General features: G+C 45.1%; 1 protein-coding gene and 1 long non-coding RNA gene across 3 annotated transcripts in view; both read right to left on the minus strand.

Annotated features, from left to right (window-relative positions):
- Positions 1-1,018: 1,018 nt before the first annotated feature.
- On the minus strand, positions 1,019-7,118 carry LOC119970390. The gene is made up of 2 exons (XR_005461602.1): positions 6,356-7,118; positions 1,019-6,247 (listed from the first exon to the last, which is right to left on the minus strand). It is a non-coding gene; the product is annotated as an uncharacterized LOC119970390 (long non-coding RNA).
- A 2,163-nt stretch (positions 7,119-9,281) lies between these two features.
- LOC119970389 (beta-1,3-galactosyl-O-glycosyl-glycoprotein beta-1,6-N-acetylglucosaminyltransferase-like) overlaps positions 9,282-25,491 on the minus strand; it is a 92,771-nt gene continuing 76,561 nt past the window's right edge. For both annotated transcript variants that reach the window (XM_038804931.1, XM_038804930.1), the window contains one exon: positions 9,282-10,753. In XM_038804931.1, coding sequence (XP_038660859.1) covers positions 9,328-10,614 — 1,287 coding nt within the window. In that variant the 5' untranslated portion in view covers positions 10,615-10,753 and the 3' untranslated portion in view covers positions 9,282-9,327. The remainder of the gene's footprint in view (positions 10,754-25,491) is intronic.

The raw sequence follows: 25,491 nt of genomic DNA on the forward strand, positions 1-25,491 counted from the left end.
AAGGGCTCTTGCTGTAACCATGGGTGCGAATGCAGGGCGGGTCCCCAGCACAACAGGCTCAGTGGATGGCACTCTGAGATAAGGCAGGACACGTAAGGGTGGGGGAGGCTCGGGGGCGTTGAGTGTCCCAGCATGGAAGCCACAACAGATTGTCGGTCTCGTACCATCCCCAATTCCTTACAGATATCACAATATCTTCAGGCCCACACCTTTTACTGGAAGGGGATGCATTAAGAGTCCAGATGCAACGGGTAGTGGTCCAAGTAGGGTAGGGGCACCTCGCAGGGGATGGACGTGGTGGGTGGGGGGGGGGGGGGGGAGGTGGCTGAATTGAGGAACAGATTTCTTCTTGAGGCTGCTAGGCTTTTTCCTCAGGTTTGTTGACATCCTGTACCGTCTGATGAAGACAGGTGTGCTGGAGAGAGTGATAGGAGTCTGTTGGACTGGTAATTAAAAAGGGCGCCAAGACCTTCAAACCTGTCAGATGACAGTAGGTGGATGAATCAGCTGCTTGCCTGGTGACTTGGGAGGCGAATGTACTTGTGCATAATTAGTGAGATTCGAAGTGCAGAATCTAGAGTAAGATCCCACTGTTCTGGTCAGCGGATCAGCCTGCCACCGTATGCAGTCTCAAAATGGGAGATATTTGCCCTTGATATATATTCATGAAACATCAGGCGGAATTCTCTGTTGACAGGAACCTCTGCTTCACAAGCAGCACAGTCATGCTCGCGGATTTGCCGACGGCGTGGGAGTGCCCACAATGGGAAACCCCATTGGCCAGCTGCCACGACGCAGGATCGCACTGCCGGCGAGGGCGGACTGCACCAGAAAACGGGTCTGGCGGGACAGAGAATCCCGCCCATCCTTTTTTGGAATTCCAGATTTAATGTAATGGTGTTGCAGGCGTGTCTGAATAGTTGTCCTTTCAAGTAAGTTTATTAGAAAACTATCTTTTTGATGTGTGCATTTTTAAGTTAGTTTAGTGGGCATTGTAATACAATAGAAATAACAACCATTCTACCAAGGTACGCATATGTTTTATTCTAGAGATATAAAGATAAAGTTTTCCATTGTTTTTCGATGCTTACACAAATTGAGACAATTTTTATTTAAAAAAAACACTTTTGTCATTAAAACATGAAAGCAAGCAACAAAGTAAATCAATGATCTGTACATATTTTAACAGGACATGCATTCAGGTAGCTTTTTCCTAGCCTCATGGATCCACTTCTTCCAGGCTAACGCCACAGGTTTGATTTCATTACAATACCTTAATACATACGTTGTTTTACACTTTGGTTTCAAGGTTCTCTAATCGATTTAGTTTGCATAAAATGAATCAAAAATGGCCTTTCTAAATTACATTCAGGCCATGATATCAGACAAAGTGCTGATAAAGGATATTGCAGTTGCAGTAATCAAAATAATCATTGCTCTACAAAAGTAACATTCATTGTTATGCAGGAGGAACTGCGGCTAACAGGAGATTTCCTTCACACTGGCAACCTCATGTTCAACCATTTATTTGCCCCTTTCAATATTTATGAAAGTTGTAGATCCAGCACATGTGGTTTTAGCACAACTATTCAATTGATTTTACAATTTTGAATTTCAGTACAGTAAATTTATTGAAAATTATCACATTACACGCAGAAGTCTGATTAAAAATTAATACAAAAATGCATTATTTTAAATAATTAATTCAATTAAACCATACAATAACACAAAAAAATCACAGCATCATAGCGCAACATAAAATTTAGCCAGTTTAGACGGAAAATTATTGATAATGATCACTAGAATTCAGATTTCTGATGATAAGATTAATATGGAGAGAGAACATTCTCCTGCGTGAAAACCTCACGACTCTCTTCCAAGGCAATAGACTCAATTTTCCTGATTCTGGATTATGGAGTTGGAGTGGAAGCAAGGTCGAAATATAGTGCTTTGCACCAGCTACCTGACATGTCCCTATGGGAGTAATCTTTCCAGAGGCACCGTCAATGAGGCACAGGCTACCTGATTGACATCAACAAGTAGCCAATGAAGCCCATAATAAACTTTACCAATGGCAGGTGGGAACCTCATTGAAGCCAGAGTCTGGAGCGCAGAAATGAACTGGAGGCAGGTCGCTGGTGGCAGGTCAGGTTGCTGGTGGCACCCCCTTCCATAATAATGACCCGAGAGCTGTGGCCATGAATGAGTTTTAACATTTGGCAACTTGGAATTTAGGTCAATGTTGGGCTATTGGCCATCTAGGGAAATACAGCTGAATAATCTGCATGACGTAACTTTCTGGAACTCTACCAAAAGTAGTAGGGGTATTCCTACACCACATGGACTTCAGCAGATCAAGGCGTCAGCCACCACCACCTTCTCAAGGGTAATTAGGGATGCACAGTAAATGTTGGTCTCGCGAGACTCTGGGGCTCCCTCATATCCAGGAATTTGATTGAGAACAGGAGATGATGCACTAAAAATATTGGTGTAATGCTTATTGCCCCCTTTCTAGAGTTGTCTGGGCCACCTCCATTTCCATGGGAGCCTTTATATAGGTGACAAACATGTCTGTGCAAAACAAGAATGGGGTAGACTCATCAACCCGCACAAAATGTGATGCGATAACACATTGGATCCCAATGCAATTTTGACCTTCCATTGGTCAGATGGCAAGCTGCACTATCTCCTGCCCAACAGCACCAAACATAGAGCCTAATGGTCCTTCAAAGTTAAGTTCATGCCTACTTTTGTGTTCCATTTCAGTCCGGCTTTTTCCCACTCTTCCAGCGGACTATCTAAAGTTGCAGTCAGAGATTTTTGGTGAAATTTATTTGTCTTTGGTTGTGTTGTTTTAACTTTTTGGAAAAGTAAAAGATAGGAGGACTTCACACGAGTAGAGCTCACAAGGCTAAGATTGGTTGTCAAAGTCAATAGATAATACAATTAAAAGCCACATTGCACCAGTTCTGGATACTAAGTTCATGAACAGTGCAAGAATCATGAAGACTAGTTTATTTCTTGTTTTTGGAACATGCACTCCCAGATTGGTGAGTATTTTCAAAGTTGTGGTCATCTTTAGGGAGGTGTCATTGCCTGGCACATCTGTAGTACAAACGTTGTCTGCAATTTTTCCATGCCTGGATATTGTCCAATTTCTCATGCATGCTGTTATGAACTGCTTCATCATCAGAAGAGCTGGTCGGCAGGCCATTGTTCAATATCAAAAAATAGCCCTACTTCTGATTTTGAAACATATGGAGGATTGTTAATGAAGCAGCTGAAGATGTTTGGGCCAAGGATACTATAGTGATTTCCGAGGGCTACAATAAATGGCCTCCTAAGATCATACCCACCTTCTGACTCATCAGATCTAACTCCAGCAACTGGAAGATTCTGCCATTGATCTCAACTTTGCCATGTCTCTATGGTGCTGTAAATGAGCTAATGTGGTACTATTTAGTGAAGTTTCTCTTAAGTCTCCTCTGACATTTAGTTTTTGTTGAAATGAGGGCTGGAGCACAGGTTCTGGCAGAACCTGACGGAAGTACAGTGAGCACTGTATTGACAACTTCATGGAGGTGGTCATAGTGGTATTATCACTAGACTAATATTCTAGAGACCTAGGGTAATGCTTTGGGGAACCCGGGTTCAAATCCCACCACAGCAAATGGTAAAATGTGAAGTCAATACAAATCTGGAATTAAAAGTCTAATGATGATCATGAAACCATTACTGATCGTCATAAAAACCCATCTAGTTCACTAATGTTCTTTAGGGAAGGAAGTTGGCATCCTTACCTGACCTGGCCTACATGTAGTTCGAAACCCACAGCAATGTGGTTATATCTTAAATGCCCTCTGGAATGGCCTAGAAAGCCACTTATTTGAAGGGCAGTCAGGGCTGAGCAAGGAATGCTGGCCCAGCCACCGCTGCCCACATCCCCTGAATGGATTTAAAAAACTGCTTATGACTTCTGTCATCACTTTTCATTGGGAACAGACTGCTGGGAATGTAATTGATAGGCTTGAATTTGTCTTGATTTTCTTTACACATTGCACATATCTAGGCATCTTTCCACATTGGCTCCACACAATGTAGCACCCAGCCTTGAATAAGCTGGTTAAGGGACCAGTTAGTTCTGGTGCAAAAAAATCTTCAATACTTTGTATAAGCTTTTGTATTGTTTTGCCAATAGTGTTTATGACATGACCACTCAGCTCCTTAATACCATATGGAGTGAATTAGCAAAACTGAACGCAAGATCTGAACTCAATATTGCAGACTCCCGCTGCCAAACATGTTTTACAGCATACCATTGTTTCCCTAGCACCTAGTGTGCTGATACAACAGTTGGGACAAGACATACCCAGGGACAGTGACAAAAGAATGGAAGATATTGGCTGAAAGATAAGTGTGCATTATGATAACATTAGGCTATTGCTTCAACAAATGGCTATTGCTTGTTTTATATGTGGTGCAAGTTTCCCAAAATTGGCATCAGTCCCCAGATGTAGTGACAAGGGCTTTGCGAGCTGAACTGGACTGGCAATGTCTGAATACAACTTGAGTTGCTGTCAGTAAGCTTGCCCAATGTTTCCACAACTGCAGTCTTACAACTGCGTGGCTTACTAGGCAACCTCATCAAACATATGGACAAGTTCGATTGCTGGAGTTTGCAGACTAATTGAAGTGCACAGCAATCCAGTTGGGTTATTATGAAAATCATGACTTCTGACTTGTTAGTACAGCATCATAAGCACAAGACTGGTAAACTGCACCAGGCCACCGCTCTCTTTAAGAGGTTCGTGAATATCTTCCGACAGGGGGTACCTATGTAAGGGTTGAGGAAGATGGGATCTACAGCCAATGTCACATCCTCCATGGCCCTACTTCCTTCAGAACCAAAAAAAACAGATGATCTGTTCCAAATATCAGACAATAACACCTCAACTTATGAAACTATATGTCCCCCAACCTCCCAAAGTGGCGGACTGCTGAAGAGACTTAGGAGTACAGTATGAATAGAGTGTTGATTCCCAGTACTCTATTGTTGGACAAGAGTGCAGTTTCAGTACTATACTGGTTTGTAAACACACCACTGAAGAAAATAAAGCTCCAAAGTAAATTCATTGTTATATTAATTCTGAACTACAATTTTAAATAAATATAAAACGATGGAAACACTTTACATCGATCTTTACATTATCCCAGTCTCTTCTGTTCTATTTCTTTACTCCAAATCATAATTTTACCATTTTATTACATGATCCAACCTACTTGATTGCTTTTTGCTATTTCTTTAACATTTTAAGGTGAACTTTCTAATATTTTACTTAGTTTACTTCTTTCTCCTGACTCTCAAGATTCCCTTTGATTTTGTAGTGGATTGAAAGCCCAAAGTTGAACACACCAAAGCACAAATGTAATGGACATAACTGCTGACAGTCCTGACAGAGCCCCCACAATTCATCCATAACATGACAAGGGCTAATATTAAAATCATTGCCACGGCTTACAAGAAACAATAGTATAGTTCAGGCAGGATGTTAATATTTGTGTTCGAAATGTTGTTTTAAACTGAAAAATCAAGATGAAGGGCCAAAGTCCATAGTGCAAGACAATGTTGAAAAGTATAAAACATGAGTCAAGGTAAAACAAGAAGAGTTCAGGTAATGCAAGTCTTGAAATTTAAAAAGCAAAACAATTGTAGGAGGAAGGAGTGGCTGAGGGAAGAAAGGTAGAAAACTCTACCCCCTTGTTGTTGATTTTGTGTATGGGTTGTTATTAATGCTGAATGACATCAATAATTCACCAGATAAACTGGAACTAAAGTTAATTCATCTGATATAGAGGAAGCTTGCTGCCCATGATCCCAAGAAGCCTATGGTCAAGTGACATTACAGAAATAATTTCAATGTGAAAAGACGGACACATGTACAAGAACCCATTTCATAGGACACACTATGCAATGTACCAAACTGAATTTCTCACAATTCCTGAAATGATTTGAATGTGGTAATGATAAATAACAGAAAATACAAGAATAAGTTGCTTCTCTGCATTGAGTAGTACATCTATGGGAAAATAACATTGGGTGGGATTTTCTGTCCCCTCCCCCTCTACGTCGTATTTCTTGGCGGCTCACAATTGGTTACTGGCAGGATCTTCCAGTCCCGTTGATCTCTATGGCATTTTGCATGGCTCACCTGTCCCACTACCAGGGAACCCACCATGGAGGTGTTGCCTTCGGTAAAAGCAAAAGATCATGTCAACTGGAAGAGCCACAAAAGCCCAGCCATTGTTTCTCAGTCAGCAAAATCTCAACTGATGTGAGTTATAAAAATAACTTTACCTTAAATATAAAGGGAAGAAGGGGATAAGTTTCAGGGAGAGGCAATTCATCCCAACCAATGTCAATCTAAATGTAAACACACAATTATCAATGGCAAGAACTAAATTATGACATTGAAATAGTTATTTTGAAATTGATAATTGGAAGACTTTCATAACTACACCGTGTTCTAAAGGTAAGGGAACAAGAAATGTGGTTTAAATTGAGACCCCTCTTACTGCATTAGATTCCAAGTAAACTTCTTTAGATGCCTGGTAATAACAATACGTAGCTGGATTATTGCTGAAAAGAGAGACAAGTTTCCGAAGCTTTTCATCTTGCACTCATCAGGACAAATGGAAAAATGCCAAATTGTATTCTTGTGTTCACCCGGATGAGTGCAAAACAAAAAACTTCAGCAACATGACTCTCTTTTCAGCATTAAACCTTTTTACTCAGAGTGGTTAGAATGCAATACTTATTATCACAAGGAAAAGGTAAATAAGTAGCCAGATATATTTAAGGGGAAGCCAGATAAGGAAGAAATTAATGAAATTGATTTTTGATAAGGTAGGATAGAGGTAGGTTCAAGTAGAGCATAAATTCCAGCTTATACCATATGGCTTGTTTCTGTGCAGTAATTTCTTTATACTGTAGTTCTATATAAATTGGGTGTGCTGTACACACACAGTAAAAATCATATATTTTTTAATTTTTATATTACCCAATTATTTTTTCCAATTAAGGAGCAATTTAGCGTGGCCAATCCACCTACTCTGCACATTTTTGGGTTGTGGGGGCGAAACCCACGCAGACACGGGGAGAATGTCCAAACTCCACACAGACAGTGACCCAGAGCCGGGATCGAACCTGGGACCTCAGCGCCGTTAGGCTAACCACTAGGCCACCGTGCTGCCCCGTAAAAATCATATTAAATACTAGGACACGTAGAAATGAACTACATGACAGTAAATCAAAGATATTAGTGTGCAGGTGTTTTGTAAGAGTTACATGGAAGAGTCTAAAGGGTGGCACTGAAATAAATTGTAATTACTAAATTTGGATTGAGCAAAACAGAAGAACAGCGCTCATCACTGCAGAGAATATTAGGGCCATTAAGATACTAATTGAATATAACTTTGCAATATCATTACATTTTAAAATAAGTGGCTTTAAACTAGTCCCTTTTCATAATCAATAAGCAGAAATCAATAATGCAAATTTGCATTTAATCTTGATGAGTAATAAGAATGACTTGTTGAAATTTAATCATTTATATAATCAGCTTGTTCTTAATTTGACAAGGAAGTACACATGCATACTGCTCATGAAACATGCAGGTACTGTTTTATAAAGACTTACAGAAAACAACTCAATCTTGCATGTGACTTGGAAAAGTTAGGAGCCATCTACCAGTACCAGCCTGGCAAATTTGGTGGAATTATGATATATCGGAATGTGGCTGTTTTTCTCCATAATTATCTATCTGAAAACACAATACTCAGTTAACCCCAGCACCCAAAATTGGATGGAATGGGGCCAGATGAGATGCAAAAGATTTAGAAATCTCAAACTCAACAATGGAAACGAGGCTAGGGGTGGACAGCCAAACCACTTCTAAGAAGTGGTTGGCTGTTTAAATACTGTAATGAGGTCAGCAACCTCATGTTTAACCTGCCTTGCAGGTTTAATACTAGGTGCCAAGGTTTCTTGGGTCTCAAGGAAGGTGAGAAGTTTCAAGGTACTGGTTAATGCTCTTGCAAAACTGCTTTTGGGCTAGAGGAAGCAGGAGTGCTTCCCTTGACCCATCAAACTATATTTTTCCCTACCATTGGACCCTGACATTCAAATATCCACCACTTCTCAAACAATCTAGGTCAGGGATCTGACCACCATCTGGGATCAGAGATCGCACTCATTTCACTGATTAAATTTCTGCCCACGATCTAGATCCCCTCCTGCTCCTGCTAACATAGTAATAGCAGCCTCCTTTCTTGTGGATGCTGCAGTATAAGGGGTCTGAATAGTTTGGATAGTTGGGTTTCCTTTCCCAACATCCAAGCAGTTGGGAACCTGCCTGACAGGTGGCTCTGTCCTCCCTGCAACAACAAGACTTGTAGTGGACAGCAGAGGCACTGCAGGAAGATGCCTGAACCTAAGACCCAGGACTGGATGACAAGGTAGGTTTAAGGGGTCCCAGAGTAGGGAGGGTTGGAAAGACCTGGTGGGGATGGAAAATGGGCAATCAGGGTGTCAGGGTAGAGGCCGTGGGTGATAGGAAGGACCATGGCCACCAGCCCCTAATAGTGGGGTGGGGGAGTAATCAAAGTCAGAAATGGTTTCTAATGGAGGTGGCTCCTGCCTCCTTCCCACCCGAGGCCTGGACCAGTTGATTTTCAACCTTTCCTCATGCCAGGTAAATTTTTGCCGCTAGCCTAAAAATTGCATCTGGGTAGGAAACAGCATTTAACATAGTTAATACGGGACTGGAGGACAGCACTGCCCATGGTGTGACGCAATGTCACACGATAGTAGACTGTATAGAGCAGAGTTTGGCAGGAGCCTGCATTACGACAACGCACATAGAGTGCTGCACCTTGGACTTGTACATAATTATGGGTTAGCAATAAACAGTTTATGTTCAACTATACAACGCTTCCAGCTATATATCGAGATACCACATCTTGCAACAGCTGTGACATTCTACAGACGGTTCCTTGGTTGACAGATAACTAAGCCTGTCACTCAGGATGATTTTAGGCAGAGAATCTGTTGAATCAAGATGTGCAGAGTGGAGTCAAAACTGCACACATTGCGTGACTCAACCAAAGATTCTCCCCTTCGCTTGTGTAACCCATCAATATCGGGGCCATATGTTTAAAAGCCTACATGTCCGGTGAGGTGTTTGCAGATTATTAATTCATGAAGAAAGACAGGAATCCTTCCATTTGCCCGTGAGAAATTTAATCCCCAAATCTTTGGGAAGTTCATGTCTAAGTGTAATTTAAAAGATTGTACATAGCTTTATGTCTTAGATGCTCCTCTAAGCACTGAAGTGCAATGCCATCGACCGCTGTGTCAAACTTATTGGCAAATAGGTGATGCTGCTGCAGCATCCATTTCAGATCCCCAGCTCCAAATACACACACTGATCTGATATGTACACCAGTGCAGGGTGGATAAGGTGCACCTTTGGAAATATCACCTTCTAAGTAACTCCATTTTACTAGCCTCGCTAAAGAATTCATGTCAGATATATCAAATTTATTATTAACAGGGACAGATCCAGGCACGGCAGGCATTCTTTGGAGTGTTGCCCACATGTGTTCATCTGGACTGTAAGTGTCTTTTTCCCATTCAATAAATCTTAGTATTTTAGGACTTTTAAATAAATATTCCACAAAATTTCTACTAGCAACAAAGTAGGCACCTCCTGAAAACATTGGTGATTCAATTGGAGGAGCTTCTTTATTAATATCTGTAGCCTTTATTTTCCCATTCACCACTTTATAACTGTATTTCCATCTCTTTTCTTTATGTGGTGATGGCTTCTCTGTTTCTAAGCTGTTTGCTCCTTTTAAGGCCTTGAGTTTCTCCACCATTTCCAAATTGGTTTTTAATGGGAAATCCATGCCACAGAGATTGATCAAGTATTTCCATGTTAAATTCCTTTGAAGTAGATCCTTCATGCAGTTTACATCTGCCTGAACCCTGCTCCAGGATGCATAGGTTACATTCTCAAGCTGGCTGGCAATAAAGACATTGTCAAAACATGAGGCTATGCTCCGAGCTGCATTCAAGAAGATCTCAGGTGACTTTTTGTCAACGTGAATACAGTAAACGTTTTGAGGTGCATATATCGTCCGTAAAAGCTTTTCAAACATGTCAATTCTATGATGGATTACTATTGAATATGCTATTGGAAATTCTTCTTCCTCTTTGCTGAGCGGAAATGTAATATACCTTTGCACCTTGGTGAAGTTGGAACAGAGTTTGCTAAAGTCGATGTAATCTTTCTCACTCAGCACAGGACGTTTTTTATATACAATTGAGAGTGCCTGAAGTTTAGCCAGTTTTACTGTCTCTTCATCTCCGTTGATAATGCCAGTGCAATTTACATAATATCTGGGGTCCTCTTCAACAAGCTCCAAATTTCGGTACTGGTTTATAGGGTTCTTGCCACGGCTTACAAGAAACAGCAATGTTAGTGAACAGCAGATTGCTGTCAGAGTCCATCGAAACAATCTGTACCTGAAATACCGCAGTCTTCGGCACAACATTTCCAGTCCTTTCTTAATACATTCAACTTTATCTCCTGGTCATCATCAGTTTCCTTTCCATTTAGCCAATGAAGTCTTCGCCGTAGAACATGATCTTTAATCTCAGTCACATTGGTTCACAAGAAAAGGATTGAAATAACTGTAACAGAATGCAACACAAAAAGCATGTTCAATAACTGAAACTGCAAAGAATTGCAAAGCTGAAAGTGGTATGAAAATATACATTATTTCTCTTTCAAAATAGAAATCAAAAGCTGTCAGAAGATTAAACATAATGAAGGTAATAGTAATATACCTTAACAATCTAGTCATTCTTGTAGCTCTAAGACCATTTAAACATCTTGCGATAATGTAAAGATGAATACGTGCACTTCTGTAATGTTCTCATTGAGAATAAATACGGAATTTAGTAATAGAGTTCGATGTGTGAATGTAAACAGTCGACTGGTATCTAACCGTCAAAAGTTGTGAACAGCAGTTTTAGTTTTGACAAAACACAGCTCCTCCATATTACACAGTTATTCTTCATATTATTTTTGAGGACAGTTCAGCAAAAATATAAAAGGCAGAACTAATTGAGCCTTAGTCAGGTCACAGGAATATTTATCACCTGTGGTACTTTCCAAAACTCTGTAACTTCGTGAAAAAATATTTTTTGCTTAATTTTATTGAAATTGCAATTCAGATGAGGCCACTCAGCCCAACCAGTCCAATTAAGCGTTGGCAAGATCAAAACCATCTTCTTGGCTGTCAGCACCAAGCCAATACCTTACCCACCAACTCCGTCTCACTTAACTACTGTTTGGATGAATAAAACTCTTTTAATCTTGATATTCTGTTTGACTTGGAACTGAACTTCCAATTCCATATCTACTAATTGAAAAGATGCCAGTCCTCCTTGACATTGGCTCTTGGGAGGTCATCATGGTGGCACAGTGGTTAGCATTGCTGCCTCATAGCGCCGAGTTCCCAGGTTCGATCCTGGCTCTGAGTGAAGTTTGCACATTCAACCCGGGCAGAATTCGCCGCAAGGCCCGACGCCGTCGTGAACCCCGGAGAGGTTCACGACGGCGTCGGAGGCCGCTCCTGGCCCCCTATTCTCTGCCCCCCGGAAGGCTAGGAGGGCCATGCCGTAAATCTCGGCCGCGTCATGCCTAATGATGTCAGCTGCGCATGCGCGGGTTGGCCGGCTCCAAACCGCGCATGCGCGGTTCCCGTCTTCCCCTCCGCTGCCCCGCAAGACATGGCGGCTTGATCTTGCGGGGCGGCGGAGGGGAAAGAGTGTGTCCCTTTGAGACGCCGGCCCGACGATCGGTGGGCACCGATCGCGAGCCAGTCTCCTCTCGAGCATGGTCGTGGTGCTCACTCCCCTCTCCGCCCCCCCCCCCACAATCCACAAACCAGCTTTTGGCGCCATGTTCACGCCGGCAGCGACCAGGTGTGGTTGTCGCCAGCGTGAACCGGTCGGGAACGGCAGGCCGCTCGGCTCATCCGGGTCGGAGAATCACCAGTCACCTTGAAAAACGGCGGCCCGCGATTCTCTGAGCGGCGTGTTGCAAAATGCGACATGCCATTTTGGGGGGTGGGAGAATCGCGGGGGGGTGCCAGAGCGGCCCTCCCGCGATTCTCCCACCGGCGGAGAATCGCGCCCCCCATGTTTGCATGGGTTCCGCATCCACAACCCAAAGATGTGCAGGGTAGGTGGAATGGCCACTGTAAATTGCCCCATAATTGGAAAAAAGTGAATTGGGCACACTAAATCTATTTAAAAATATATTGGCTCATGGTTTCCAAGAGCTCAAAAATAAAATTCTCATCTCTGAATTTAAATTACTCCAGTGGCTTGCCCTCACTATCTCTTGCAACCTTCTCTACTCGCCCTACAAATACGCCCACCACAAACTTTCCATTTCCCAAGCTCTTATCTCACATTCTATACCTTCAGCTGTTTAGGCTCCAAACTTTGGAAGCTGAATATTTGCTGAGTCAGAATAACTGGGGAGCCCTTTAAAGATCTTTTTAAAAAGTCATGCATTGACAATTTTCCAATTCCTTAAAACCTAATTTTTAACTATTGACCAATAAAAGTGTTAATCATCCAGACTCTTTAATGTATCAATAGCAGAAACTGCAAACACCTGAAACCTCTTTACATTTTGTGCAAATAAACATTGCTGAATTGATGTCAGATTAGAGAACCAGAGCGGTCAATCAATCAATATTTTCCCTGGGGCTCAGATGTTTCAACACTAATGCATTTCTGGGCTCTCAGTCAAGCTTCATTATGTATCCAGAATGATTGTTTTAAAATGTTTTTTTGGCACATCCTACTATAACTATGGCCTTCATCATTCAACTGTCACGATTGCCTTCACCACCCACAAGTAGGTGGGGCAGCACCAACGGGGGTGGCGATTAAACAGGCCCAACACAAATTCCACTACCTGGGGGTCCAAATAGACCATGATTGGAAAGGGATCCACAAATGGAACCTCACCAGTCTGACAGAGGAAGTAAAAAAGGACCTGCAAAGATGGGACACACTCCCACTCTCCCTCATGGGGAGAATCCAGACGATCATAATGAATGTGCAGCCCAGGTACCTGTTCGGATCCATCCCGATCTACATCCCTAAGGCCTTCTTCAAAGCATTAGACAAACTATGGGGATGAGGGGTGGGGGAAAGAATGCTAGGATTCCAAAGAAGGTCTTACAAAAAACAAAAATCTAAATTTAGATAGCCAAGGTTTCGAAGTGTCATTTCTAGTGGGTTTAGCTGGAAGTTTCTCCCCGGTTGTCGGCGACTTCCCCATGACTATCTAACCACATTGGTAGCGGGATTCCCCATTTGGGAGGCTATATTCTCCCACTGGAGTTGAACTGCAACTGGTATACAATCTCCCTGGCAGCCAAACCGGTAAGCAAATCCGTATTCCTTGCCATGGAAATACATGGATGATGTGGAATAAGAGGGATTCCAAGAGAATCACGATATCAGGCTGCCATCTTGAGCCGGGGCCTGTTACGAGCTCCCCTTCACTGTCTGCCACCCCCAGCCATGGGAGACCCCTGTAAAGGGGAGACCCTCCCACACGGACCCCTGGAATACGACCCCCCCTCCACACAGGGACCCCTGAGTAGGGATGCCCCCCGATACTGTTTTAGGGCACACCCCCTACAGGACCCCTGTAGTAGGTCACCCCCCCTACAGGACACCTGGCACACCCCCTGGAGTGGGGCACCCACCCACCCCCACACACAAGGACCCCAGTAAGAGGGGTACAGCCCAGGGTCCCCTGTATTAAGGTGACCCCCACAGGGACCCTCTGCCTAAAAGTAACCATCCCCACACAGACCCCACCCTAGAAAAGACATCCCTGTCTGGAAGCTACATAGCTGTCCAGACAGGGGCAGTGGGAAGAATTACAGCTATAACACTTACCTTTACAGCTCTGCATGTCCATTCCCAGAAGGGGAGCAGCTATGACCCGCGTCTGGTTCCTACAGATCCATTTGCTGCAAACCAGTCATAGCTTTCTAGTGGCAGTCTGTGATTGACAGATTCTAAAACACTATGCAGCTTTCATTCATTCACTGTCAGCGGCCTGAGTGGTGAAATCCCAAAGTTTGCAAACATTGACCACGTCAAAGGGAGGTAAGCATATTCCAACTACTATTGCATCAAGCGTGTATTTTAACTGCACTGACCTTTTTTTGATGAGTGGTCCTTGTTCTCGCTGCCTCCTGATTTTGGCCCGACGCCTAATTCTCCGTCCCACCGGTAAACGGTTTCCAGCTGTCCCGGGGTGGATAATCCCGCCCGTAGTCATTTTTTGGGGAGGTTCTCTCAGAGCTAGCCCTTTTAGTCCATCAGTGGGGAGCAAAACTCGCTGGATCGACCAGCTGCTCAGAGATCGGGCCACCCTTCTGAACGGGTGTCCCCATCTCTAAGTGAACTTGAAGATCCCCACTACCAATGATACCCCCACCCATATGGGCACTACCCCACACCTCCCACAAGCTTAGACACCTGGCTATGGGTTCACTGAGGGGGCCCATTTTCAGGCCTTCTCATGCCCCTTTTTGAGACCCACCTTCCAGGAACCCCACCCTTCTGTAGGGCCCTTCACACACGGCCTTCATCCCCCCCACCCTTTACACCCCCACTCCACTTTTCATGGGCATTGATCCCTTTTGGCCCTAACTTTTGGCAGTACCACTCTGGTACCACCACCCTGACAGTGCTCCTGCCAGTCTGGCACAGGCACCCAGGCATCTTAGCAGTGCCAGGGTGACTGTGCCAAGATGTCTTATTTTAAGAGGGAGAGCCAGGCGCCTCTCTGCCCTGTCCTTGACCATCCAGGGACCTTCAATAGTCTGGAAGATACCCAGATGCCATGACCCCTGGTCCACGTTTGTTTGGACCAGTACCAATCGGCACCCAAGTGACGTGTCACTTGTAAACCGGTTAGATTATGAGAGGATGTTAGATCAGGCTTCCATCTCGTTAGTGAGATGGATATTGCCCTTAATTAGGCTCATTCTGCATTTTTTAGATTGTAAACTGCTTAGCGCCCGGCCCAGTTCCTGATCTTGGCTTCGCCTGCAATCTAACCAGCCAACACGGATCCTCGCCGGGATAATACAGCCATTAAATTGTGCTCAAGACCTAATTTCACTTGTTTTGCAACGCTGGGGGGGGGGGGGGGGGGCAGCTGGAATTGACTATACCGTAACCCAGGGGGTCTTGACAGATGGCATGGATGGAGTATGCGGAGTGTGTGAGACAGCAGAGGTGTGAGGGGTGATGGCTGGAGAACATTTCTGCTTTTATTATAACAGGGATCAAATGCCACAGCACCAAAGCAGCCCCTGTGGCTTCCTCTGCACGTATTTCTAGGCCGGCTAGGCTACTGCAGCCTAAATCCACGTGCTCCCACATTGTCCTTCCGGGCATTTTCCCCGAAGACGGGCATGCCAAGCTTTTTACTGACTTCTGCTACTTGCCTCAAGAATGAAAATCCAAGCCTAGAATTCCCAACCCGAAACACCTGCTCACCATCCTCTTCTCATAAGTACCTTCCGTAAAACCCAACCCTTTGACCAAAATTTTCCTTCCACCTCTATGAAGCACCTTGAAAAATTATAGGAGTGCAGTTTATTAGCAATTTATAACCAAATTTCAGAAGTCTGGATTGCCAAATGTTCTTAAATTCAATGCATTTTTCCAATTCTGCTTTCTACATGGCAGTTTTTTATGTTGAATATTCTTAGTGTAATGTGTTTGGGTTAAAAGCCTTTCTGAATTATTTTATCATAAATGAATACTGTATCATTAACATCAATACAGTATCGTTAACATCAAACCACTAATTGTTGCTTATGACCCAATTGTCTCACCAAATGCTATTAAGGTCACAATTCACAGCATCCTACAATGTCATTTTGACCAGATTAAGGGTTAGAATTCAGGTGAAGTAAAAAAAGGATTTTTGAATTTTTATTCATCTCAAGCGGCACAAGTTCAACTCTAACCCACAAGTTATTCAGAACATAGGAAAGATTGTAGTCTATTTGACGAGTCTCACAAATGACTGAATCATTGAATGACTAATTTCCACCACATTATCTAAAGGGCTCAAAACGTACAAGGTAGCAGAAATGTTAAAAGCCATCCAGACATACATCTAAAAGTGATGTCACACACATTTAATGCATGAATTATTCATTTTTATTCCATGCTTTTCTGCGTAACATCATTAATTGGCGTTAGTCTTTTAGGTCAGCCTTATGTTGCAGGTTGATCAGTAGTTCAATAAAGTATATGCCCACCATCTGGCAAAAAACAATGAAAACAAACCTCGGATAGTGATAGCTTGCCACTTATAGATTTAATCGTGTGAGCAGCATACTCGGTTACAATCTGAGGAATTCTCGAGCCCTCGCGCTGGATTTTCGCACGACGGAGGCTGCTCACTATTAGCTGCCAGAGGCTTAGTCCAGTTACGCTGACATCTATGCCGAGTCACGGGCAGGGTTCTCCCCGAACCGGCGGGGCGGGCTGTACCAGTGCCGAGGAGTGGCGTGAACCACTGCGGCGTCTGGCCGCCCGGATTCCGCACCTTCAGGGGCTAGGCCGGCGGGGTTGGCGCCATGCCAACCGGTGCCGAAGGGCCTCCGCTGGCCGATGCGTGTTGGCACATGCGCAGGAGCGCCAGCATGTGCTGGCATCATCCCAGCGCATGCGCAGTGGGGTTCTTCTCCGCACCGGCCATGGCGAACCATTATAGCGGCCGGTGTGGAGGGAAAGAGTGCCCCCACGGCACAAGCCGGCTTGCGAATCACAACCACCCCCCCCACCCCCAGGGCCATATCCACCGCATCCCCTCCCCCTGGAGGGCTTCGCAGGCCGCCTGCAGAGCCTGGTCCCACCGGTATGGTCCTGGTGTAATATATGCTGGCGTGACCTGCCGAAAACTGGCGGGCCAGTGAATTGCCGGGGGGGGGGGGGGGGCGCTCTGCCAACGGCACCTGAACGTTGTGCCGCAATTCTCTCCCCCGCTTAAAAACTGGAGCTGGAGAATCCGGCAGCCAGCGTCGGGGCGGGATTCACTCCGCCCTGCCGCGAATCTCCGGCCCAGCAGGCGGTCGGAGAATCCCACCCCACATTCCTCGTACCGGAAGGTTGGCAGGAAGAGCGTGATAATTCTGCCCGAGCTGCATTTATTCGTGAAAATCTGAAAGGTCAATACCTAGCTAAATAAATTGCAAGAATGGATTGATTTTGATTCCAAAATGTCCTGACTAGTGTTCCCTCTAAATTCACTACAACGCATGAAGTTCCCACATTGGCCGTGCAACAATCACTCATGCACATGCACTACGCATGGGCAGCTGCACAACCGAATTTAAAGGGGCAGCACAATTAAACAAACACCCATCCACTCAAAAAAATTGAGAGTATCTTGGACCTGACTCAGGGAAAAGAGTTGTAGGCAGCATGAAAATCTATGAGAATAGGCTAAAAGTGCAATGGAAGTCAATTTAAAAGTACAGAAAAGTGGCAGGGAAGGCCGAATGGCTTCTTTCTGCATTGTATGGATTCTATATTCGAAGGAAAGAAAAGGAAGAAAATCCTGCACTCTAGATCCTACTACCTCATGGGATGTCCTGTCCCAAATGCTCGAAGGTATGTGGGTCCAAAGGCTGCCTGTTCAGTCACCTGAAGACCCATGGTAGAAACTTGTGGTCCTGAGTGGACACCATCCTCAAATCGAGGAAGGGCCGACAACAACGATCCAATCTCCATTATAGAAATATTATCCTTTTCACATGGGCCTACTTTGAATCATCTGTCACAATGGCACAGAATGGTAAAAAATTGCTACCATGACTGCACTATTCTGCTACACAAAATACACTGAAGGTTTCTACTGTCTTGGAGCCTAATGGTTGATAAATATAAATAGAACAGATCTGTGGCCTGTTAGCAAAGAGCAGGCTGACATATGGGTAAAAATAATGATGTTTCTGCTGCGGTTTTTAACCTATTTTGAGTATTCATCACTGAAACATCTTGGGGGCTACTGTTGACCAGAAACTGAACTGGACTCGCCATATAAATACTGTGGTGACAGTGTGATGGAAATACTATTCACTTGCATGAGGTAGGGCCAAAGATCCTCAAGAAGCTTGACACACACAGGACAAAGCACCCAGTTAATTGGCACCCCATCCAAATATTCACTACTTTCACCACGGATGCACAATGGCAGCAGTGTACACCATCCACAAGATTCACTGCAGGAACTCTCCAAGTCTCCTTTGGACAACACCTTCTAAACTCATGACTATTATGGGGCTGTTTAGCACAGGGCTAAGTCGCTGGCTTTGAAAGCAGACCGAGCAGGCCAGCAACATGGTTCAATTCCCATAACAGCCTCCCTGAACAGGCGCCGGAATGTGGTGACTAGGGGCTTTTCACAGTAACTTCATTTGAAGCCTACTTGTGACAATAAGCGATTTTCAATTTTTAAAAATTTTTTTATTAGTATTTAGAAGGACAAGGGCAGCAAATACATAGGAACACCACCACGTGAAGGGCTGGATTCTCCGATTTGCAGAGTAAGTGCTGACGCCTGCGTGGGAACAGTGGCGTATTACGCCATAAAAAACGGCGCAATAGCTGCACCGATTCTGGGAACGTTGGGGGGCTTGCAGCCGCGCTGGGTAATGCTCCTGGCTTTCACGCCAAAAACAGCTGGAATGGCCGGGTCCATGGCCGCGTATGTGTACAGCAGCGGCCTGTGGCAGCTGCGCCGTGCAACATGGCGTTGGCCTTGCGCGGACCCAGCCTGCTAAATAATTCCACCTGTAGCCAGCCTCGCCATCCCCGGACAACCCCTCACCAGTGGTCCCAGCCCCCAGCCAAAGCCCCACCTGCCGCGGAATGGCTACCCATCACCCGCAGAACGAGTCTCCCACCCAAGACTGATGGGCTCAGTTTGCAGCCGCCACGTGGGGTTCAAATAAATAAAATACCATGAGTGATTCACACCGTCGGGAACTCGGTCCATCAGGGCGGAGCATAGAGGAGGGCCTCAGGTGACGTACTGAGGCTGTTCCAATGGTGTGCGCTGTATTCCTCAAGAACACCGTTTTGGAGGGAGCGTGGCATCGCAAAAGCGGCACCTTTTGCGATTTCAGCGCAAAAGTGGATTCTGCGGCCGATCACCGAACGCGATTTCAGCGTTGGCGACCGGAGAATCCCACCCGAAATTTCCCATCTTAAGTCAGCGTCACACCATCCTAACTTGGAAATATATCCTACGTTGTTGCTAGGTCAAAATCCTGGAACGGTCTCTTACAACGGCACTCTGGGTGTACCTACATTACATGAACTGCAGTGGTTCAAGAAGACATCTCACCATTTTCTTCTCAAGGGCAATTAGGGATAGGCAATTGTGGATCTTGACAGGGTGGATGTGGAGAGGATGTTTCCTCATGTGGGGGAAACAAGAGCTAGATGCAACTGTTTACAAATAAGGGGGTTATTCATTTAAGGCAGATACGAGGAGAATTTGTTCTCATAGGGGGTTGAGTGTCTTTGGAATTCTCATCCTTTAAAGGCAATGGAAGCAGAGTCTTTGATTATTCTTAAGGGAGGGATAGATAAGTAGTTGATAAACAAGGGGGTGAAAGGTTATAGGAGTAAGGGAGGAATGTGGGCTGGATTCTCTACGCACAACTTCCCACTATTGTCCTTGACTGGCCCTACTCTTACCCGAGTCATTCTTTTATTCCTGACATATCTATAGAAAGCTTTAGGGTTATCCTTGATCCTACCTGCCAAAGACTTCTCATGTCCCCTCCTGGCTCTTCTTAGCTCTCTCTTTAGGTCTTTCCAAGCTAACTTGTAACTCTCAAGCGCCCTAACTGAACCTTCATGTCTCATCTTTACATAAGCCTCCTTCTTCCTCGTGGCAAGTGATTCAACTACTTTAGTAAACCACGGGTCCCTCGCTCAACCACTTCCTCCCTGCCTGACAGGTACATACTTATCAAGGAGTAGCTGTTCCTTGAATGAGATCCACATTTCAATTGTGCCCATCCCCTGCAGTTTCCTTCCCAACCTATGCATCCTACGTCTTGCCTCATCGCATCATAATTGCCTTTCCCCCAGCTATAACTCTTGCCCTGCGGTATATACCTATCCCTTTCCATCGCTAAAGTAAACGTAACTGAATTGTGGTCACTATCACCAAAGTGCTCACCTACCTCCAAATCTAGCACCTCTCCTGGTTCATTACCCAGTACCAAATCCAATGTGGCCTCGCTCCTTGTTGGCCTATCTACATACTGCGTCAGGAAATCCTCCTGCACACATTGGACAAAAACGTTATCTAACTGAGTGGCAGAGAAGGCTCAAATGGCTGGGTTGTCTACTCCTGTTCCATTTCCGCATGTCGAATTGCCACCTCGAACCATGAGGCCACCAGTCGTGCCTCCCACTCGCCTGTCAAGACACTGTCATCCCCTTCACCACCTCTCCGGCGGTCGACGAGGATCAGACGCAAGCTTCAGAGACTGGACTTATGAACATTTGTTTTGTTTGTTCTGTTGTGTCTTCCTTAGCCAGTCACATTAGACAGACACATTTACATGTATATAAATCTAAACAAAAAGGGGGGGGGGGGGATGCAAACATGCAACCAATGAACATTCAGAATGGGACACAACCAATGGGCAGTCAGGACACTCAGAGGTGGCATCACCACAAGGGGGCATGACATAAGCACTATAAAAGGGATGATGCACTCACACCCTGACAGACATCTAGAGAGTCAGACAGGGTTGATCAGCAGCATCACACTCCAGCATGTGGCTTAGAGCAAGCTGGTACAGTTAGACTGTGTTACTACAGTTAGATTAGCAGAGAGTCGAATTCATTTGAGAACTATGTTAATATTTCAATAAACATGTTGTACTCATTTCAGAGTCTGGAGCGTCCTTTAGTTAAGACTGCATCAAGTAGCAGCCTGTGTTATCCGAAGCAGCATAACACAACACTTCCCACCGGTGGGATCATCTGGTCCAGCCAAAGTTGACCCCATCACTGGTTTCCCGACGATAGCACTGGTACGGAATTTAAATCACTATCAACTTGGTGTGCCGGCAGTGTCAAGCTGCCTCCACCATGGAGAAACCTGCGATGGAAGGGCTGGACAATTCCCCCCATGAGGTTGGGATTCTATCAGATCAGCCGTTATCTAATTGAGTGGCAGAGAAGGCTCAAATGGCCGGGTGGTCTACTCCTGCTCCTAATACATATGAAACAATGACCTTTAGTAATGAATGCTGCTTAGGTTTCCATCAACAAATACTTTGGGCGTGATTCTCCCAGCTCTGCGCTAGGCCAGAGAATCGCCGCAACCGTGCCACGCCACCAAGACGCTGTCGCGCAGATAAAGCAGAGTCCCGCCGGCGCCGTCCACACCTGATCACTGCCGGCGGGAACTCTGCGCGAAGGGTCGGGGGGCGGCCTCCGATGGGGTCTGGCCCACGATCGGGACCCACCGGTCGGCAGGTCGGCCTCTCCCTCCCGGGCCTACTTTGTTGTGCGTCTGGTTCTAGAACCCCTGCGCCATGCTGCGTCAGCGCCGGAGCGTTCAGTAAGGCCATCGCACATGCGCAGGTTGGCGCCGCCCCCAGTGCACTGCAGGAAGTAAGGCTGGAGTGGCGTGAACCACTCCAGCGCCGTGCTGCCCCCGTGTGGGGCCAGAAACGCTTCTGCCCATGCCCGTTTTGCATCGTCATGAAACGTGACGGCTTTTATGACGGCGCGGACATTCTGTCCCGTGATCGGAGAATCACGCCCTACAGCTGTTACGATTGCATGCTATTGCTAAGCAACACATTCAGGACTAGGGAGCCATGTAATAGTAAGCTTATACCTTCTAATGCATTAACTATTAATAGAGATCGGTTAAAAATATATTTTGTGCGTACATACAGGGCATGTTTAATATACTACAATAGCTTCTGGTAGTTATTGTGGCCTTTGTGTAATAAATGGGAGCTCATGAAATTCAAGAAAGGATGCATTACAAACTAATGTTCCTAGCGATAATACAATTTTGCGATCCAGTTACAAATTAAAAATGCACAATGAGAATTTGGTAAAGGATAAGAGTGGGTTTCTTTCTACCTATTAATATGTTGGGAGCACAACTGCTCTGAAATTAATTTAAGCCAGCGGATAAATTAAATGATGAGCCAAACACAAGCTCAAAACTCAAATTACTTTTGGAACAGAATTTCAACAAAATTTCCAGTGTAAACTTCAGAACAATAAGGGTGTTTCTGCGATTTGCTACTTCCTGGTTGCAATCCTGCTCAGCGTTTGGGATATGTCGCCCCCATCTCTGCATCATTACTCCAGTGGGTGCAGTATACCTCCTGGAAGCACAGGGTTTACCCTTGTACCATACCCTTTCCCTTGGGCACTCTAAACACGAACTTTAATAACTGGCACATATGGCAGAATTTTACCACAATTTTGTCAGAATGTCAGATTCTGAAAACTGGCATATACTGCACAGAGATCGTGGCACCATCTTTAAAGGGTGCCCTGATCAGCACTGGAATAAAACATCCCACGACCCCCATGGACATGAAAGACCTTTTCCCCACTGAGGTATCAGGGTCTCATTCCCCTCTCCCCCACCTCCCTCCACAATCACAAAAGTATTGGGGGCTCTCTTCCCACCCCCGCCACTGTGGCAATATTGTGGGTTCTCCCCCTCACAGCCATTGCCTCCCCCCGCCCCACAACGGCCATTGACACCCTGTCGCCTACACAGGCAAATGTCCCTCCCCTTCACAGGCATGCCCCACCCATCTTCCCCGGCATTGACCCCTCCTCCTCCCTGCTAAACTGTGGCAAAACCTTGGCATAGTCTTTTTAAAAAATTTCAAAATTTTATAATACTGTCATGCTGGTACTGTGTCATGGCACTACACAAAATCCATGTCCAAACAAAATATAGGAAGTGAGAGAATTTTCTCTCTCGTGTTGCAATAATATAACAAACACTGCTGGTACATTTTGTTATTGTATTTGATTGCAAAAAGCATGCTTGTACAATTTTGCAATCCAGTAACAACTCCTCTGACCACGTTTACGATGTAGCAGTCAGGCAATCCTTACAATCTCCTCTAACTCCACTCTTGCAACAAAAGAAAGTAAAATGTATAAAGGATAATTTCACAACTGCACGCTCAGCAACCAGAGGAGTCTTGCCCCGAAGTTGTTTAACTTTTTAATTTTTATCTGACACTCAGGGCACGATTCTCTGGCCTCGTTTGACTCTTGCTCAAGCAAGGCGAGGCCAGTGAATAGTGGGAGAGGCTACTCCTATAGGCAAAATCGGGATCTCGCTGTAGTGTGGCGAAAAACCAAATTATCACCACTTAAGCCCAATTTCCAAACAACTAATGGGAGCCACCCCATATCCAACAGAGTCTCCAGCAAGTGGTCACACTGGCGCTGAACCTGGTGGAAGTGCTTCTGTGGCAAGCCGAGGAGGTGAGTGGCCATCTTTGCTCACAGGCAAAGAGCCCGGGGGCACTGGGAATGCCACCCTTGTGCTCGGTGGGGGACCGTCGGCTGGGCTGCCATAAGAGGGTTGGCGGGGACGGTGCTGGGGGGCAACCGCTCGCAGCACTGCCATGCCAACCCATTTACCCATTCCGGGAGCAATCCTTGGCTCTGCCCATCTGCTCTACCGCACACTTATAACCCTCACCGACTGCCGAGGCCTCTGACCGTACATCTGACAGCAAATGCTCACAGGGAATTGGCAATCGTGGTTAAGTGAGCACTTCACACATCCAAAGTGGGCAAGCTATGTAGCATGTGGGAGTCATTGCCTAGCATCCCAATCACGTCGTGATGCCCAAGTACTGTGCCTGAACATTGTGGAGGCAACACCACACATACAGCAGCCAACATCCGAATACCCAGGGGATGGGACACAGCTCTGGGGACATGGGTGGGTTGATGCCTGGAGAGATGAGCCAAGGGTTCGGAGGACAGCCCACAGAGCCATCATACTCGTTGTGCACAAAGGTGTTTAATGTGTTTTACAAACCCCACTGTCCCGATGGTGCTTCCCCTCCCACCACCCATCCGCCCCTCTCCCTACCTGCCCACAATTATGTTGTGGTCCAAATTGTGTCCTAGAACCGTGCTTTAATATATTCATGAGGCCTACCTATGGCAGGTGCTTGTTCTCGATCCAAAAGCTACATGATTAAGATGGATTTGGGTGTTAATATTGGAAATACATCTATAGGTTTGTGACTGCTGTTTTAATCACCTGCTCTATCCTTATCAGAGGGGACGCCTTTAGGCATGTCTTTACTTTGTAACAATGTAAAACATTTGGCATCACTCTTGACTTTTACTTTTATTGATTTTAATGGATCTAGCTTATAGCATTTCACTGAAATCCTCATTTCCATATTATGTATGGGCACCTACAATACCAAGAAGTTTACCTATTTCAAAAAAATAGGTCACATTCAACAGACTAATAAATGGGAGCTTGTTTTGTTTATGTGGAAAAGTAATTCATTATTCAGAACAAATGCCTCTCTTGGGACTTGGGGTTTTAAATGTCACTTGTTAGTTGACAGTAAAGCTTCTGCATCTTTTAAACTTGTATTCTCTTTGAAGCCTAAATGTTTTATGGATTTGTAACCTGCTGTACAATGCTGCTGCCCCAAATAAATAGTAGCATAATAATGTGAATTTCAAGTATGTTGTACAGCTTAATGCAGTAGGTTTTGATCTGCACTGCCCTCCATTCCTGTCTCCGATCCTGAACATCCGTTTGTCAATGCACCATGTTGACTCCACCCTCCCTGGGTCAACTTTATCCTACATGGGACCTCTGACTTTAACCTTCCTCTTCCTATCTCCTCTCTATTCGTGGTTTACTTTCAGGGTCTATGCATATAGGGGCTGGTTTAGCTCACCAGGCTAAATCGCTGCCTTTCAAAGCAGACCAAGCAGGCCAGCAGCACGGTTCGATTCCCGTACCAGCCTCCCCGGACAGGCGCCGGAATGTGGCGACTAGGGGCTTTTCACAGTAACTTCATTGAAGCCTACTCGTGACAATAAGCGATTTTCATTTTCATTTTCTAATCCTGGAATGCAACTAGTGTTACCTGTGTTCATGTTATGGCTGATGCCCCGGAACTGAATCAATACTTCTAATTCTACCCCTTCCCCCACTTTTTGTTTTTTTCTTTTCTTCTTACCCCTCTTTTTTATCGTTGTGTCGCCTTTCATTTCTTCCCTCTCAACTACTC

Source organism: Scyliorhinus canicula, chromosome 8 (genome assembly GCF_902713615.1).
Source record: "Scyliorhinus canicula chromosome 8, sScyCan1.1, whole genome shotgun sequence".
Classification (NCBI taxonomy): Eukaryota; Metazoa; Chordata; class Chondrichthyes; order Carcharhiniformes; family Scyliorhinidae; genus Scyliorhinus; species Scyliorhinus canicula.